The sequence below is a fragment of the Lissotriton vulgaris genome, chromosome 2_1 (assembly GCF_964263255.1).
Source record: "Lissotriton vulgaris chromosome 2_1, aLisVul1.2, whole genome shotgun sequence".
NCBI lineage: Eukaryota > Metazoa > Chordata > Amphibia > Caudata > Salamandridae > Lissotriton > Lissotriton vulgaris.
In genome coordinates this window covers 1,615,477,649-1,615,494,313 of record NC_141687.1, presented here as the reverse complement: position 1 = coordinate 1,615,494,313, position 16,665 = coordinate 1,615,477,649, and the positions used below count along the sequence as shown (strand labels likewise).

The window sequence follows — 16,665 nt, the reverse complement described above, 5'->3', positions numbered from 1 at the left end:
TCTGTCATTTTGAACTATAATTTATACGGAAACCCCAGAAGGAGGCACAGGCTAATTTTTGTTTATTTATATTTTAGAGAGAGAGAGCGAGAGAGAGAGAAAATATACTATCTGGCTATATCTCCATACTGAGCTTAATAAAATCTAGTAATGCTTAAAAAGAATGTCTTCTGATTTTCTAACAATTCTCCAGATGAGAGGAACTGGAGAGAATGCATAGTGAAGCTGCTATTATACTGCACATATTGGTCAAGGAGCCTAAGAGAATTCCAATCAACAAAAGAGCATGCATTTACTGCAGTCAAGTGCAAAACAGTCTGCACTTACTGTTGTCAAGAGTGTCAAGAAAATCCACCACAAGGAAGCCCCACTTGCCCTCTCCAAAAAAGACAACCACCAAAAACTTTCAACAGAAACTATAAATACATCTTCCAGTAGTCGTTAATTGACAGTCTGCTAAGTGCCCGAAGCGGTCAGCTTGCAGCAGGATTGAAATAATGTTTTAACCAAAATGCATGAATATTCTTCAGTTGCGGCTCAACAAAAGATGAAACAGATCGATGTATGGTGTAGGTTAAAAACGTCTCTGAAGAGATAAGATTTTGCCTTATGGAGTGTAGATGGTCCAATACTGCTACAGACCCCTCAACTTTGCCTGCCAAATAGGCATGCTTCTCTGAAGGTGGTCTTTAGATGGAAGTTTATCTCCTTAAGGTTAGGTATAACGGATGCAGACTGTAGGTCAAGAAGAGGGATTAATCCGGTGCTCTCTGTAGTGGGTGTGTTGGTAGGGTGGTGAGGAGGGGGATTCTCCACTGCATTTATCTTATTCACCTGCGGTATAGTGTAAACAGCAGCTAAGTCAAACCTAAGGACGTCCAGATACCTAGAAATGACTCTTGCCTGGTGATCCTCTTAAGCTCAGGCAGCTTGTAATCCACCAATTAACGGGCTGTTCATTTGTTTTGCCTCAATAATGATGCATGAGAGAAAAATGTTACATGAAACAACAGCTATGGGGCCGGATCAGAGTAAGATGCCTAAAGCGCTGGTAGCAGAATGGTATGAATGCTAATGTACAAAGGTGCTCACGATGGAGCTAGCCGCTGCTTTTGACATCAGAAGCTCCCAGGTGGGAAAACTTAAAATAGCCATCATGGCCTCTAGAACAACTCACTACATCTTTTGAGGCACAAGGTGGTGGAAAGCTTACAAGTGGCTGTATATTTAGTAGAGTTCAATTGGTTTTCCTTGGACCTCTCTCAACTCTTACTGCCAGAATTTTAATGCCAAAAGAACAATTATTTTATTCTTCTCTGGTTATGGTGTTTGTGGTAATGGGGCATTTCCCTAACTGAAGTACAGCTTCTGTGAGGGGATTTCAATTTGGATTAGGACTTAAACAATTCATTGTGCATAGCAATAGAGAGCTTGCTTCCCATCCCTCACCTACAATTGCCCCAAGGTATTTGAGGGCACACTGTGTAAATGTGCTTGCCTCATGTTTGAGCCCTAGGCACTATCAATATTAACAATTGACATAATGTAAATGTAAATTTCCAGTATTTGTAAAGCGTAAACAATTACCCGAAGGTGTCAAGGCGCTGGGGGCCATCGGGACGATTAAGCGAGCTAATGCCCAGAGTCACATGGTGCTGGGCAGAACCCTGCCACCAGAGCCAGGGATCGAACCGTGAGCCCCAGCGTCCAGTGTCCGTCGCCCTGGCCGCTGCGCCACACCTCTTCCACAGACACCTCAGCAAGCTCCAAACATGACTTCTATGATGTGGGGGGGGGGGTTGGCACTTAAGTAATTGCTTCTATCTGAAAATGATGTCTTGAGTACGAGACTGGTCCAACAAAAGCATCACCTGGAATGGTGAATTGGAATTGTGGAAAAAAAAGTTCAAGGTGAAGCCTGGGAAGGATTGAGGACAAAAACCCTTCAGGAAGGAAAAAGCCATTAGAAAGGTTACATTTTTTGCTCTTCTTGCACTCTTTCATGAATCAGATAATTGCAGATAATTATGTGCTCAAGTCTACATAACAAACATAATAGTTTTAGTGTTAAAATATATTTAAACATATAATTGACCAACTACTCCAAAAATGAAATGCGATTCAGAACATCAGAGACTACAATAAAAGGAATGATACATTTTAGGGTGATATCGTTTTGCTAGGTACACATTTGTTCTTAAAAAACGTTTGGCCAGCCCAGGCCACTTCCATCCTGACTTTATGTAGATTACTGAGGTCTAGAATGTTCACTGTGCGGCAATGGAACAAGAAAACAAAATGAAGAGAATTTACATTCCCTTCTATGCAGACTATTCATAGTTATCGATATTAAAATCCTTTCAACATCAACTAAATTCTACTAGCTTCAAAACAGATTAATCTGTTTACACAGTTACTTAGACTACACAAACTATTCATATCTAATCTTTTCTGATGGAATGGTCTTCAGTACACAGGTGCATTTGAAGTCAAATAGTCAGAAGGGTGGATGGAAAGCAGATAACTCAATGATAAATGTATAAGTTAACAGTTTAATTTCATACAGCGATACTATTTGTACATTACAGATACATATTTTCATGGCTCACTAATTTAAAGTAGTAGTCTTTAGTTTGCAGATGTTTTAAAAGATTTTACTATCAGGATTTCTAGTAAGTGCGCTTCTTCGTTCTCCTTGTTGGGCATTCAAGTGGTTCTAACACACCATCTGAAAGTCGTGGATAATAAATCTTCAAATCGGTGTCAGCTACTTTCCCTCCACCTCTTCAATTTTTCGTTACCCACCAGATGATCAGGCCCAAGACGATTGCAGCGATGGACAAGACTAAGATTAAGATGCAAATCTTCTTGCGGGATTTACTCTAATACAGATAAAAGGAGAAGATAACATTAGAATACAGGAAACAAATATCGAGACCGGAGTAGACAGAAATACCATTCACACCATAAGCAAGTAAGCAATTACTCTTTCACAACACAGCTCACCACTCTCGCACTAACAGCACCCAACACCAAAATCACTCATACCAACTGCACAACGCTCCACACTTGTATGTGCTCCTCTAAACCCAATCTTTCGCTAAACAATCCACTAGATAAGGGACCTGCTACATGACCATGAGCCGGACCTGTTATTCCTCACTGAGGCCTGCCTGAATACTGCGTCCATTACAGAAATGGGGTGACCTAAAAGGTACTGGACCTGGGTATTGTATTAATATAAACAAACAACGGTCCGAGACCTATATATTTCCAAACAAGCAATAAATCAAAACGTATTCAATTAAAAGGCGTATGTTATTTAAACAACCCTGCTCAATCAATGATAAACATAAAGAAAATAGGCAACAGCAACAAACTCCAAGTATATATGCAATGTTTTTAATCTATTGTCATATTAAAGTATTGAAAGCAAATTCTCAGTGTTATGTACATTTTCTTATATACATTGCCCCGTATTTAGAGCGTGCAGTAAAGCAAAAAGGTGTCAAAAGAGCGTGAACGTGGTAAGGTGAAAGGAAAAAGAAATCACACAGAATTGTAAAGATATTCTAAATCATTCAAAAAACACCAGCCAATGACGGCCGGAACAATATATCCTGGCCACTTCAATTAGTCAGCATACAATCCCTAATGTTATTCTAAGGCATAAGATGTAAAAAATGTCTGCACTATATCATAAAGGGAGATATAATTAGTGGTCCAGGTTTATAATAAGTGTCGACGTTTTGACTCGTCTTGCGGCCTTGCGGTTGATTATGCCTGGGCCATGCGAGTCTTCTTCAGGACAGATAGGACGGGGCAACACAGGGATCTCAATGATGACCCTATGAAAAATATAAATAACCATGAGGGTTGGGGCTGTTGCCTAATCACTTAAAACAAGGGCAGAAATCCAAGAGTGCTTACCCTTCTCGGGATGTAGTGGTCGTTATTCCCACTCCAAATTGACTCAGTCCTTATAAATCCAGAAAAGTTATCCAAGTGTTCTGGAAAATCAATAAGGAGCCTATTTATAAAATCATATATTTACCTTGATGTTCGCATCAGACACAAATTATTAAATAATTACCTCTTCAATTTATTAGGGTTTCCTATCCTAAGCGGATGTACATGTTCCACTACATGTCTTTGAAAACAGGAGGCTTGTATTCTAATTCCAATCGTAGGAATTGGGCAATTTCAAAGTATAGTTTGGTTCAAGCAACTCCTCACGAAATAATGAACCTGAGGAATGAAGGACCAAAAATAAGGAAAACACCCAGAATTATGGCGCTACCAAACCAGAATGATTAAAACACTGGATGTCATTACCTGAAATGGTTAATGATGTAACTTTGGTCGATATGTTAATGGATTGTCACATTGCCGATGTTGTGAAAAGTCAGGCAGCTGAAATGAGAACCCATTGTAAGTGCCTGTGTTAGATTAAGGCCTTGGGTTGGTGTTCATAACGAGTGGACAAGGGTGTTGTAACGTGCTTACCGAAAAATAAAGGCGAAGTTCCTTAGATTGGACACGCGTCTGCAGGAAACCCCAGGACAACTGATCGCGGGTGAACCGCGGCGTTGCCCAACACCTTGTTTTAGTTTAGATCGGTCTACTTCCTGTTGACGGAAAACGAAGACGGACTACGCCGATCCTCTGGCAAGCTCCGTTGTTCGTCTCAAACCATCATATACGGGCAGAGTGACTGAATCCATCCATCATTAAGAAAGCTAGGGTTTTTTAAGAAAGCTAGGGGTTTTGTTTAAGAACGCTAGGGTTTTTTCGTCAACATTGTTGGTAATTTAAAAGTGCACGAAATGAGGCTTAGTAATTAAGATATTGTAAACAAACAACTCCTGGCTAAATATATATAAACCATTCTATGCATATTTTGCCAATTATAGCCAAGATTCACAGGGTAATCTCCAACAATGATAGAAAATGTGGCGGCCATCTTAGTTAGGGAAGGCAATTGTCAAACCACAGTTCCCATCGGTGTACACATTTTAAAACCATATCTTACAAAGACATTTTCACAAAACACTGATAGCAATATTTACAAATTCCCACAAAACACTTGCCACAATATTTACAAATTACTTAACAGGAAGAACAAACAAACATATTTCAGTGTTTCATATAGTCATTGACTTCAGCGGCTAAGGGTAAAATTTAGAGGATTGCCACCTGTCTGTTAATTTCCTCCAATTCATTTAGACCCTTATGAGCCGTGTCTAGAAGGTATATCCAACAACATTCCCTTCTGCTCAAAATACTCTGGAGTTCACCTCCTCTTGGATTTACTTGTACCTTCTCCACAACCCACCATTTGATACTCTCAGGTGGATGTGCGAATGCCGTGAAATGTTGCACGAGTGGAGCTCCCACTGTTTTACACCGTATCCGACTGACATGTTGGAGAATCCTGCACTTTACTCTCTGTATAGTTTGTCCCACGTACATAAATCCACAGGGGCACAAGATGGCATAAATCACCCCTGTGGTGTTACAGTTGCTATGTACTTTCAGCGTGTGTGTCTGATCGTTGTGTGAGAAGGTGGTGCATTCCACAGTAAGGGGGCATGCTTTACAATTCCCGCATTTTTTATGTCCCATTACTGGCGGTAAGCCCCATAATGTGGTTTGGGAGGGGACTGATGTTACTAGAAGGAGTGATTTGATTAGGTGGTCCCTGATGCTCTTCCCTTTTCTGAAAGCGTGTAAGGGTGTTGAAAGTCCACCCACTTCGTCTTGAACCAGATGCCAATGTCGATTTATGGCTTTCTTAATCTGATTGCTTCTGGTATTAAACGTTGTCACACACACTAACCTTTCTTCACTTCTGTCCTTCTCTTGTACCATAAGCAATTGATCCCTGTGATTATGCCAAGCTCGCTTACGAGCCTTCTTGAGTAGGCGTATGGGATAACCCCTCTCGCTTAGTCTAGCTATCAGGAGAATAAGGCCCGAGCAGGGATACCTATACACTACTCCATACAGGAAGAGTAGTGAGCGCAACACGCTCCTCAGGTATTCGAGTCACCATCCTCGGAACCTCAGGGACAACCTCCCCTTTGGGCAATTCCTGAGGCTCCGAAGGAATTGTACAAGGAAGGAGGATTTCTTTGACGAGTCATCTCTCCTGATAGCTAGACTAAGCGAGAGGGGTTATCCCATACGCCTACTCAAGAAGGCTCGTAAGCGAGCTTGGCATAATCACAGGGATCAATTGCTTATGGTACAAGAGAAGGACAGAAGTGAAGAAAGGTTAGTGTGTGTGACAACGTTTAATACCAGAAGCAATCAGATTAAGAAAGCCATAAATCGACATTGGCATCTGGTACAAGACGAAGTGGGTGGACTTTCAACACCCTTACACGCTTTCAGAAAAGGGAGGAGCATCAGGGACCACCTAATCAAATCACTTCTTCCAGTAACATCAGTCCCCTCCCAAACCACATTATGGGGCTTACCGCCAGTAATGGGACATAAAAAATGCGGGAATTGTAAAGCATGCCCCCTTACTGTGGAATGTACCACCTTCTCACACAACGATCAGACACACACGCTGAAAGTACATAGCAACTGTAACACCACAGGGGTGATTTATGCCATCTTGTGCCCCTGTGGATTTATGTACGTGGGACAAACTATACAGAGAGTAAAGTGCAGGATTCCCCAACATGTCAGTCGGATACGGTGTAAAACAGTGGGAGCTCCACTCGTGCAACATTTCACGAAATTCGCACATCCACCTGAGAGTATCAAATGGTGGGTTGTGGAGAAGGTACAAGTAAATCCAAGAGGAGGTGAACTCCAGAGTATTTTGAGCAGAAGGGAATGTCGTTGGATATACCTTCTAGACACGGCTCATAAGGGTCTAAATGAATTGGAGGAAATTAACAGACAGGTGGCAATCATCTAAATTTTACCCTTAGCCGCTGAAGTCAATGACTATATGAAACACTGAAATATGTTTGTTTGTTCTTCCTGTTAAGTAATTTGTAAATATTGTGGCAAGTGTTTTGTGGGAATTTGTAAATATTGCTATCAGTGTTTTGTGAAAATGTCTTTGTAAGATATGGTTTTAAAATGTGTACACCGATGGGAACTGTGGTTTGACAATTGCCTTCCCTAACTAAGATGGCCGCCACATTTTCTATCATTGTTGGAGATTACCCTGTGAATCTTGGCTATAATTGGCAAAATATGCATAGAATGGTTTATATATATTTAGCCAGGAGTTGTTTGTTTACAATATCTTAATTACTAAGCCTCATTTCGTGCACTTTTAAATTACCAACAATGTTGACGAAAAAACCCTAGCGTTCTTAAACAAAACCCCTAGCTTTCTTAAAAAACCCTAGCTTTCTTAATGATGGATGGATTCAGTCACTCTGCCCGTATATGATGGTTTGAGACGAACAACGGAGCTTGCCAGAGGATCGGCGTAGTCCGTCTTCGTTTTCCGTCAACAGGAAGTAGACCGATCTAAACTAAAACAAGGTGTTGGGCAATGCCGCGGTTCACCCGCGATCAGTTGTCCTGGGGTTTCCTGCAGACGCGTGTCCAATCTAAGGAACTTCGCCTTTATTTTTCGGTAAGCACGTTACAACACCCTTGTCCACTCGTTATGAACACCAACCCAAGGCCTTAATCTAACACAGGCACTTACAATGGGTTCTCATTTCAGCTGCCTGACTTTCACAACATCGGCAATGTGACCAACCATTAGCCTATCGACCAAAGCGACATCATTAACCATTTCAGGTAATGACATCCAGTGTTTTAATCATTCTGGTTTGGTAGCGCCATAATTCTGGGTGTTTTCCTTATTTTTGGTCCTTCATTCCTCAGGTTCATTATTTCGTGAGGAGTTGCTTGAACCAAACTATACTTTGAAATTGCCCAATACCTACGATTGGAATTCGAATACAAGCCTCCTGTTTTCAAAGACATGTAGTGGAACATGTACATCCGCTTAGGATAGGAAACCCTAATAAATTGAAGAGGTAATTATTTAATAATTTGTGTCTGATGCGAACATCATGGTAAATATATGATTTTATAAATAGGCTCCTTATTGATTTTCCAGAACACTTGGATAACTTTTCTGGATTTATAAGGACTGAGTCAATTTGGAGTGGGAATAACGAGCACTACATCCCGAGAAGGGTAAGCACTCTTGGATTTCTGCCCTTGTTTTAAGTGATTAGGCAACAGCCCCAACCCTCATGGTTATTTATATTTTTCATAGGGTCATCAATGAGATCCCTGTGTTGCCCCGTCCTATCTGTCCTGAAGAAGACTCGCATGGCCCAGGCATAATCAACCGCAAGGCCGCAAGACGAGTCGAAACGTCGACACTTATTATAAACCTGGACCACTAATTATATCTCCCTTTATGATATAGTGCAGACATTTTTTACATCTTATGCCTTAGAATAACATTAGGGATTGTATGCTGACTAATTGAAGTGGCCAGGATATATTGTTCCGGCCGTCATTGGCTGGTGTTTTTTGAATGATTTAGAATATCTTTACAATTCTGTGTGATTTCTTTTTCCTTTCACCTTACCACGTTCACGCTCTTTTGACACCTCTTTTTGCTTTACTGCACGCTCTAAATACGGGGCAATGTATATAAGAAAATGTACATAACACTGTGAATTTGCTTTCAATACTTTAATATGACAATAGATTAAAAACATTGCATATATACTTGGAGTTTGTTGCTGTTGCCTATTTTCTTTATGTTTATCATTGATTGAGCAGGGTTGTTTAAATAACATACGCCTTTTAATTGAATACGTTTTGATTTATTGCTTGTTTGGAAATATATAGGTCTCGGACCGTTGTTTGTTTATATGAATACTGCGTCAGCACCTGACATCGCCACAGCCATCCCTCCCAGATACAAGATCGCCAGGCAGGACATTCAGCACTAGCCTGAGGTTGAATTGCCGTGGTCTTCAAGGATGCAATCAGCTGCACCACCTCAATGGACACTACCGCCAACTATATGAAACACACACCTGTTTTTCATCTCGAAATCAAAGTCAACTTTACCCTGAGAGGCACACTCCTCTACAGAACACCAAGACCACACACCATCTTTTCTGATACAATCGCGAACTTTGTCGCACCCCACATCCTCAACACCAGGGCTGTCAACCTCCTTGGAGACCTGACCTTCAACCTGGAAGAAACCTCTAACCCAAACACAACCACAATACTTAAAGACCTGGGAAGCCGACGCCTCAGTAAATTCATGAAAGGACAGACTCATTCTGCCAGACACCTCCTTCAGCTAATTCAACAATGTTTCAGTAGACATGCCCATGCTGATCACTTGGACAGAGCACGCCTTTGCCAAGTTCACCATCCCAGTCCTACACATACCTAGCAAAGCTAGGTAACATGGTGAATACTTCAAAAACATCCCAAAAGAAGACTGGACAGCCTGGCTCACGAAGCACAAGCCCAAACACAGCAGCAGCCTACCAGATGTAATTAACTGGATAACCACCTGAGCAGACTCTCTGGCTTCGCTCAAACGTAGCAAATCCACTAGTTCCACAACTCAAGCCAGCTGCTACACAGAGAAATTCAGGATGACGAAGCATCATTGCAAAAAACCGATGCACAGGTGAAAAACGAGTCAAGGCAACATGGATAGGAACACCTACTATCCAACTTCAGATGCTACCACCAGTAGATCCAGAAAACTAAACGCAATACACTAGCAGACTGCTGTGACGCCAGCATCAACAGCAGCAGAGATCTTCGCCACTGTGAAAGACTTCACCAGCAGCCACCTCCAACTGCATCACCCTTTCACTGACTTCGACAACCAACTCTTGCAGTTCTTCTGCAGAAAGATAACGTCCATATAAGGCAATTTCCACCTTCAACTGGACCAGGCAGACCTCTCAACTAGACTCCCCGTCACATCCAAGGGAACTACTACAGCCACATGGTACGACACCAACACAGAAGAAACCCCTGTCCCCATACAGTCCATCAAATGTCAGGCCCATCGGACCCATGTCGCACCACACCTTCACTAGAGGACTTCGGTCTACCAGCACAAGGCTCATCTTGAGCCTTAACTCCTCCATCACCTCTGCCACCTTTCTAGATGCAAGGAAACATGCAGCATTTTTCTCCCTCCTGAAAAGGATATCTGTGAACCCATCAATGCTCCCCAACTACAGACCAATGCCCTTGCTGCCATATCCGGCCTAAGCCCTAGAGAAACCCATCAATAAATGTCTCAAACTGTCTCAACGGGCGCCAACTCCTTTACGTCACACAGTCCAGTTTCAGACCCAGCCATAGCACAGAAACAGGCATCAGCACCATCACAGAAGATATCTGTATGACCATGTACAGAGGAGACAGCTGCAACATCCTTCTGGACATCTCAGCTGAATTCGAAATGGTATCCCAACCCATCCAATGCATACACAAGGTTTGAATCAGAGGACCCACCCTTCACCGCATCTGCTCCCTCCTGTCTGGGCGGACCCAATCTGTCTGCCTAGCCCCCCTACTCTTCTGATGCCCACGACCCCATCTGTGGAGTATCACAAGGAACATCACTGAGCTTGACCTTCAGTACATACATGATCCCTCCTGCTATCATCCACTTTCACAACATCAATATCCTCTCCTACGCTGCCGACACTCAGCTCATACTCTCTCGCACGGACGAGTCTCTAAACACCCGGATTAAATTCACTGCCTGAATGACCAAAGTCGCTGACTAGCGGAGTACCAACTGCCTCAAACTTAACACCAACAAGACAGAAGTTGTGATCTTCAGGAAGAACCCATAACCATGAGACTCAGCCTGGTGGCCTGCTGAGCTATGTGACACACCAACTAACATCCTTGGGATCGTCACTGACAGCAATCTCAATATAGCCACCCAAGTTTACGCAGCAATAATCTCATACTTCCAAACTCTGAAGATGCTGAAGAAATTCTTCATATTGTGCCCTACCATCACATGCAAACAGGTAGCTCACACCTTCATCTCTAGCAAGTTGGACTGTGGGAACACCCTACACCCAGGGATCAACAAACAACTCACCAAATGACCACAAACCATTCAGAACACAACTGCAAGAACCACTCTTAAGGTCCCACACCTCACACATATGGTACCACACCTCAAAAAACTCCACTGGCTCCCAATACACAAATAAGCACAGTTCAAATTCCTCACTCACAACTTCAGAGCACTACACAAGAGCCCAGCCTACCTCAATAGCCGCATCTCTTTTCACAAGCCATCCACACAGACCATCAAGATACCTCAACTTGCTGGACTTCTACTTGCACACATCCCAATGCACAAGCAGGTCCACAGCAGGAGGTCGAGCTTTCTCCTCATTGCCCTGAAAGCCTGAAATGACCTGCTACTACACATCAGAGCTTCATCTTACATTCATGAATTTCAGAAGAAACTGAAACTGCCTCTTTCAATAATGCCTCCAGCTGACTTTAGCGAGGCTAGAATCGATAATGGCCCCCTTCTTCTAGGTCATTCCTAGCTGTAGCCGGAAAACCCTTTTTGGGTAGATGTTGTGCCGTACAAATTAAAAATACAATACAATACAATACAATACAAAACACCGGCTCAGCACCAAGATGCCCTTCTGGGTGACAGTGAACTCTACAAATATGCAAAGCAGAACTCAACTAGCACTGAAGACTGTTGAGCACTAACGGCATGCTTACCTGGTAATATGAAGCTCTCTGTAATTGTTCACTGGCTCTTTCTACGTGCACTTCTGCGCTTTCCACATTTGCTTCTATACTATCTGCAAAGCAAAATTTGTTTCTTATGTTTACACTTGTAAATATCCTCCATTTAAACCTTAAATAAGATCAAAAGTGCTTAGTGCTGATAGAATACAAAAAGGAACACGCATAACCCATGTACGTGATCCTCCAGCCCTGCAAGTACTCCACTGAATAAGAAGTACTGATAAATTAATAGGACTGGTCTTTTTGAACATTGCTCGAGCCAATAGGTCTGTCTGACTTCTAACTGAAATGCAAGTCTGAACGATAACCATTTCCAGTGCTTCTTCATGCTGCACATGCCCTCAGAGTTTTGAAAATGTACAATTGGCACTTTCCTGATGCAGGCTTCAGTACCTTAGGCCATTACGTTACTAACGGTCCTTCTAATCAGACATGTCATTGCGGTGATCTGCATTTCAAGGAGTGCTTCAGTTACAGAGAGCTGCCATGTTTACAGTGTGCTTATGTGTGAATTTTGCACATTTTAGGTATGGCTATACATGATATAATCATCTACTATTTGAGTGATCCTAAATCATCCCAATTAACATTACCTGAATTGTTCTTTGATTCATTCCACAAGTTTCTCTAATTACAGGTCTCAGCCACATACCACTAAGTTCCCTTCATAGCAACATGAACATTTTCAATAGGTCATTCGCTAAGACCTCTTCCGAGGCATTAGTGGAGAGCTATCCCCACAGTTTATTTCGCTCAAAGGCTTTACTGCAAAGCACAGCACAATACCGCACAGTGTACTTATCACAGAGACTGTACTGAAAAGGCTGATCTGTCTAAATCCCTCAAAACCCAGAGATTTAAGGCCGCAGTGTGGGTTTCTCCCCCTCCCAGCACTGGCTTTCCCCATGCTTCTACTGTGCTCCATCTCTTTTAGCTCCCAGCTTTTCAAACGTAGGACAGTAAGTATGTACCTTCAAACCCTGGCATACACAGATGCTAGGTAAAGCTTTTACTCTATGTGACAATGAGTCAACACTGGCTATTGAGTGAACAGAAAAGGGAGTGAATGCAGAAAGAGTATGCACATCACACTGCTGAGTAGGGATTTCTGGTCGTTCTATACAGAGGCGAGGTCGGTGACAGCAGCCAAGATGGCAGCAGGCAGCGCAGCCTCGCAATAGCAAGGGTGACTAGGAGCCTGCAACAGGGATTTCGGATGTGAGCTTTGAGCCCCAAGGACTCTGTGGCTGAGGCCGGGAACCAGAGATGCCCTCCTGTGGCTATATTTAAAGAATTAGGGGGACCTTGACTTAGTGAGCCCCCCCCCCCCCTTTTCGAGCAGGAAGCATCGTCAATAAACCTTGGATTGCGGGAGTGAATGGTAACCCGAGGAGCAACTGGATGAAGTGGGGGCCTGAAGGGCAATTTGAGAGAGTGCCCCTTATCAGTGGCGACACCTGGAGGTCCGGAGTGGCTTCTGTTCAGCAGTCAGGCCCCCAGAGAGTGGGGCAGAAGGTGTCAGCTGTGTCCCACGACCAGCAGAGGGAAGGAGGACCTTACGGAGTGAGGGGTGTGAACGCCCTGGATCCCTGGTCGGGGACCTCTCAGTGAGTGAGGAGTGGGGCAGGGTGCTCATGCCCTGGGGTGAATAGGACACTTTACCCCGCACACTTTTACTCCACGTGCCATTACCCCGCAGTTTTTACACCGCAAAATCTTTTGCAACGCAGGGCTTTACAATGCAATCCATTACAAAGCATTCCCCATTAAAATGCAATTTGCTATTCTAACTCCACGGCGTTACTTTGGAGAATGCATTGTAATAGTTTGCGGTGTAAAGCCCTGCATTGTAAAGATTTTGCAGTGTAAAAAATGTGGGGTGATGGCATGCGAAGTAACACATGCGGGGTAAAGGATGTTTCCCCCTGCAGTAGAGGCGCCTCTCCAGGGGGCTGGTGTGTGCCTTCTGACCCACCCCTCTTGGGACGGTGGATGGAGATCTGACTTCTGCCCGGGGGGTTGCGCAGACTTTTGCGGGTGAGGGAGAGCTGTGGCATGCTGGCTGTGGGGCGGCCTAACCTCCCAACAGCAGCAGTGAAGGGAGACCAATACAGCATTATTAGTGTAGCTAGTGTGCTGGAGCAGTCCCTGGGCCAATCTTGGGGTGCGTTGGGGCTGGCCAGAAGAGCGTCTGGCACGAATCCTCATGGACCAGGTGCTGGAAGCCTGCATAGAGGATGGGTTGTACAAATGGTGAGAAGCCAGTCCCGCAGGGAAAAACTGCATATCTGCCGGAGAGCGTGTGGTGTTTACCCAGGGGCTATGAACAGTGCAGGAATTCTTGCGGCGATTTCGGATACCAAGTACAAATTGGAGCACAAAATTGAGTCTGTGTTCCAGGAGGTGGGACTGCTGCGGGTAGACCACAAAAAGGTGGGGAAATGGTAGTCACTGAAGTGGTCTCTCGAGGAGCTGATGGATGCAGAAACCGCCTTAAGACACTAGAGACAGAAAATGTTCATTTCGAGGCATAGGAATAACTCCTAAAACACGCAGTAAATCTTTAGTAATTGGCAACCTTAGGTAGCCAATAACTCATCATACAAGCACTCTGTTACACATCCTTGCACTCATGCATCCAGTTATCCATTTACCTACTCATCCACCCACAGTAATACACACAAAAATTCAACAACCCAAAAAATAGTAGTAGAAAAACAGAAAACACAGTCCCAAAAGCATAGCAGGCATGTGCTTGCAACGAAAAAGTAAAACATTGAACATAGCAAGGGGTGGCCAATTGGGAATAGCTCAGTTCAGTTCAATAATCTTATTCGGCCAAATAAATGACCATAAAAGTACAAAATAAATACAAACTTCACAATCACGTGAGGAATAAAAACAGACAATCCATTTAGAAATCCTTTTAAAACAATCTACAAATAAATACAATTCCACAATTTGTGATTTAGGACACATACTTTTTCCTTAGCTTTATAGCAGCAATCAAATATCGAAGTACAGAAAAGCAAATTTCCAGTGAAGCTATAGATAGCAGGTATCCCAGCCCTTTTTTATATCAGGTAAAGTGCTTGTGCAAAAGAATCGGTCATAGAAATCGGGCTCTTAACATGTGGTACAAAGTGCAAAATAGCATAAAGTGCACAGTAGATTGAGAGGAAACATGGGCATCATGGAAGAGAGGCAAACCAAGAACCAGCCAAGGGAAAGGCTTCTGAGTAATGGACCATATTTAGTGTTAATCCTATGCTCATGATTAATAAGTAAGGTTAAATAAAGTTGCATGCCTAGGACATTAAAGAGTTGGACATTGAAGATTTGCATACAACTAATAATTGAGCACATAACAAGGGTCCTCCCAATTCTGATTTCCTTCCTGTATGAAGTGAAGATATTTTTGACCCGGTCTTTATTTTGTGGGCCGATACATTTGGGGAAATCAAAAAGGGTAATCAATCCAAGATTGTAAAAACTTCTTTTGACATAAGCCAACCATGAAATGGCCGTCATGTCACCTAGATTTAACCAGTCCTATAAAACCTCCATCGAAAAACCCGCCTTAGGAGTGCTACTTAACTTTAACCATAGCAGAAAAGGAGCTATAACAACAAAATACTCCAAAGAAATCCATATCCAATTCCAAATGTGAAATAAAACTTGGGGTAGTTTGGGGTATCACTATAAACCTACACAAAAAGTTGTTTTCAGATACCTGCAACTTCCCTGGGACAGTACAAACTCCTGCGCCATGTATACTATCTGAAAAGCACTTGCTCCTATACAGCCGAGTCATCTTCTTGATTGGTTTGTGGCCTAACCTTTTGGCCCATCTACAGATCATTTAACAGGCTGCCCCATCTTTTGCGTTCTCTGGTTGATTAACCTCTCCCACAGCTACAAACCGTATTGTCTCTCATTTGCCAAGTGCCATCCATTATCCATAATGGGCTCTGCAAATCACAGATTTTAAAATATTGCTCTTTAATGTCAATTTAGTTCCTACAATGTTTTATGCACGGAGTAATTGTGAGAACCTGTACTACGCTGATTATTATAAGCAAGTATTCATAATGCAAAAAGGATGGATTGGCAATTACTAACGCTTGTTTTTTTAACTGTAAATATACATTTCTAAATTAATCTCGCAGCCTTCTTAATATCAAGTTCAATTTGTACGATATGTACAATCTTTAATTCATTGCATCTCTTGATGTTGCATCTCTTGATAGCATGGAGTTATTTCTATGCATTTCTCATGATCCTGCATTAATTTGTTAATATATATCTAGAGCTTCTTGACTTCACTGCTATATCTCGCACCTCTTGCACTTTACTACCAATTTGATCTGAGTGCAGGGGATCGGTTGGTTCATGTCTTTATTCTGAGACCTCTTTCACTCATTTCTGAAGGCTTCATTCTACCTTATAGGCCACCATTTTAGGGGGAGAGATTGAATGCATCTATGTAGCGGTTTAGCTTCATGAAGAAAATCAGAATTAAAATGCGGGCATGCCTAAGGCAAGCTTCTCTGCGCCTGGAAGGCACCCGGACGACACCAGGACTCCTGACCGGTTAGAACTAAACCCCATGGGGAGAGTTACCTATACCATGGTCAGATTGGGATTGCAATTAGGCCCAGTCAAGTCCCCAAAAAGTGGCCCACGTTTGAGGATCAGGCACTTTCATGAAACATCATTTGGTTAGTCTCATTTGACTTATTTTTAGAAGAATGTTTGGAAATCTAAGCCTTTTGAAGCCTATAGAATCGGTAAGATTGGTAAAAACAAGAAGCACTGCATTTAACCGATATGGGTGAGGTGAAATAAAAAGGCCCAATGGCCATAATACCTAATCTT

General features: G+C 42.8%; 1 protein-coding gene across 1 annotated transcript in view; it reads right to left on the bottom strand.

Annotated features, from left to right (window-relative positions):
* Window positions 1-2,532: 2,532 nt before the first annotated feature.
* Window positions 2,533-16,665, bottom strand: part of STX12 (syntaxin 12) — a 222,213-nt gene continuing 208,080 nt past the window's right edge. Inside the window, exons 8-9 of the mRNA XM_086957486.1 lie at window positions 11,758-11,840; window positions 2,533-2,882 (exon numbers count right to left, since the gene is read on the bottom strand). Coding sequence (XP_086813612.1) covers window positions 2,787-2,882; window positions 11,758-11,840 — 179 coding nt within the window. The 3' untranslated portion in view covers window positions 2,533-2,786. The remainder of the gene's footprint in view (window positions 2,883-11,757; window positions 11,841-16,665) is intronic.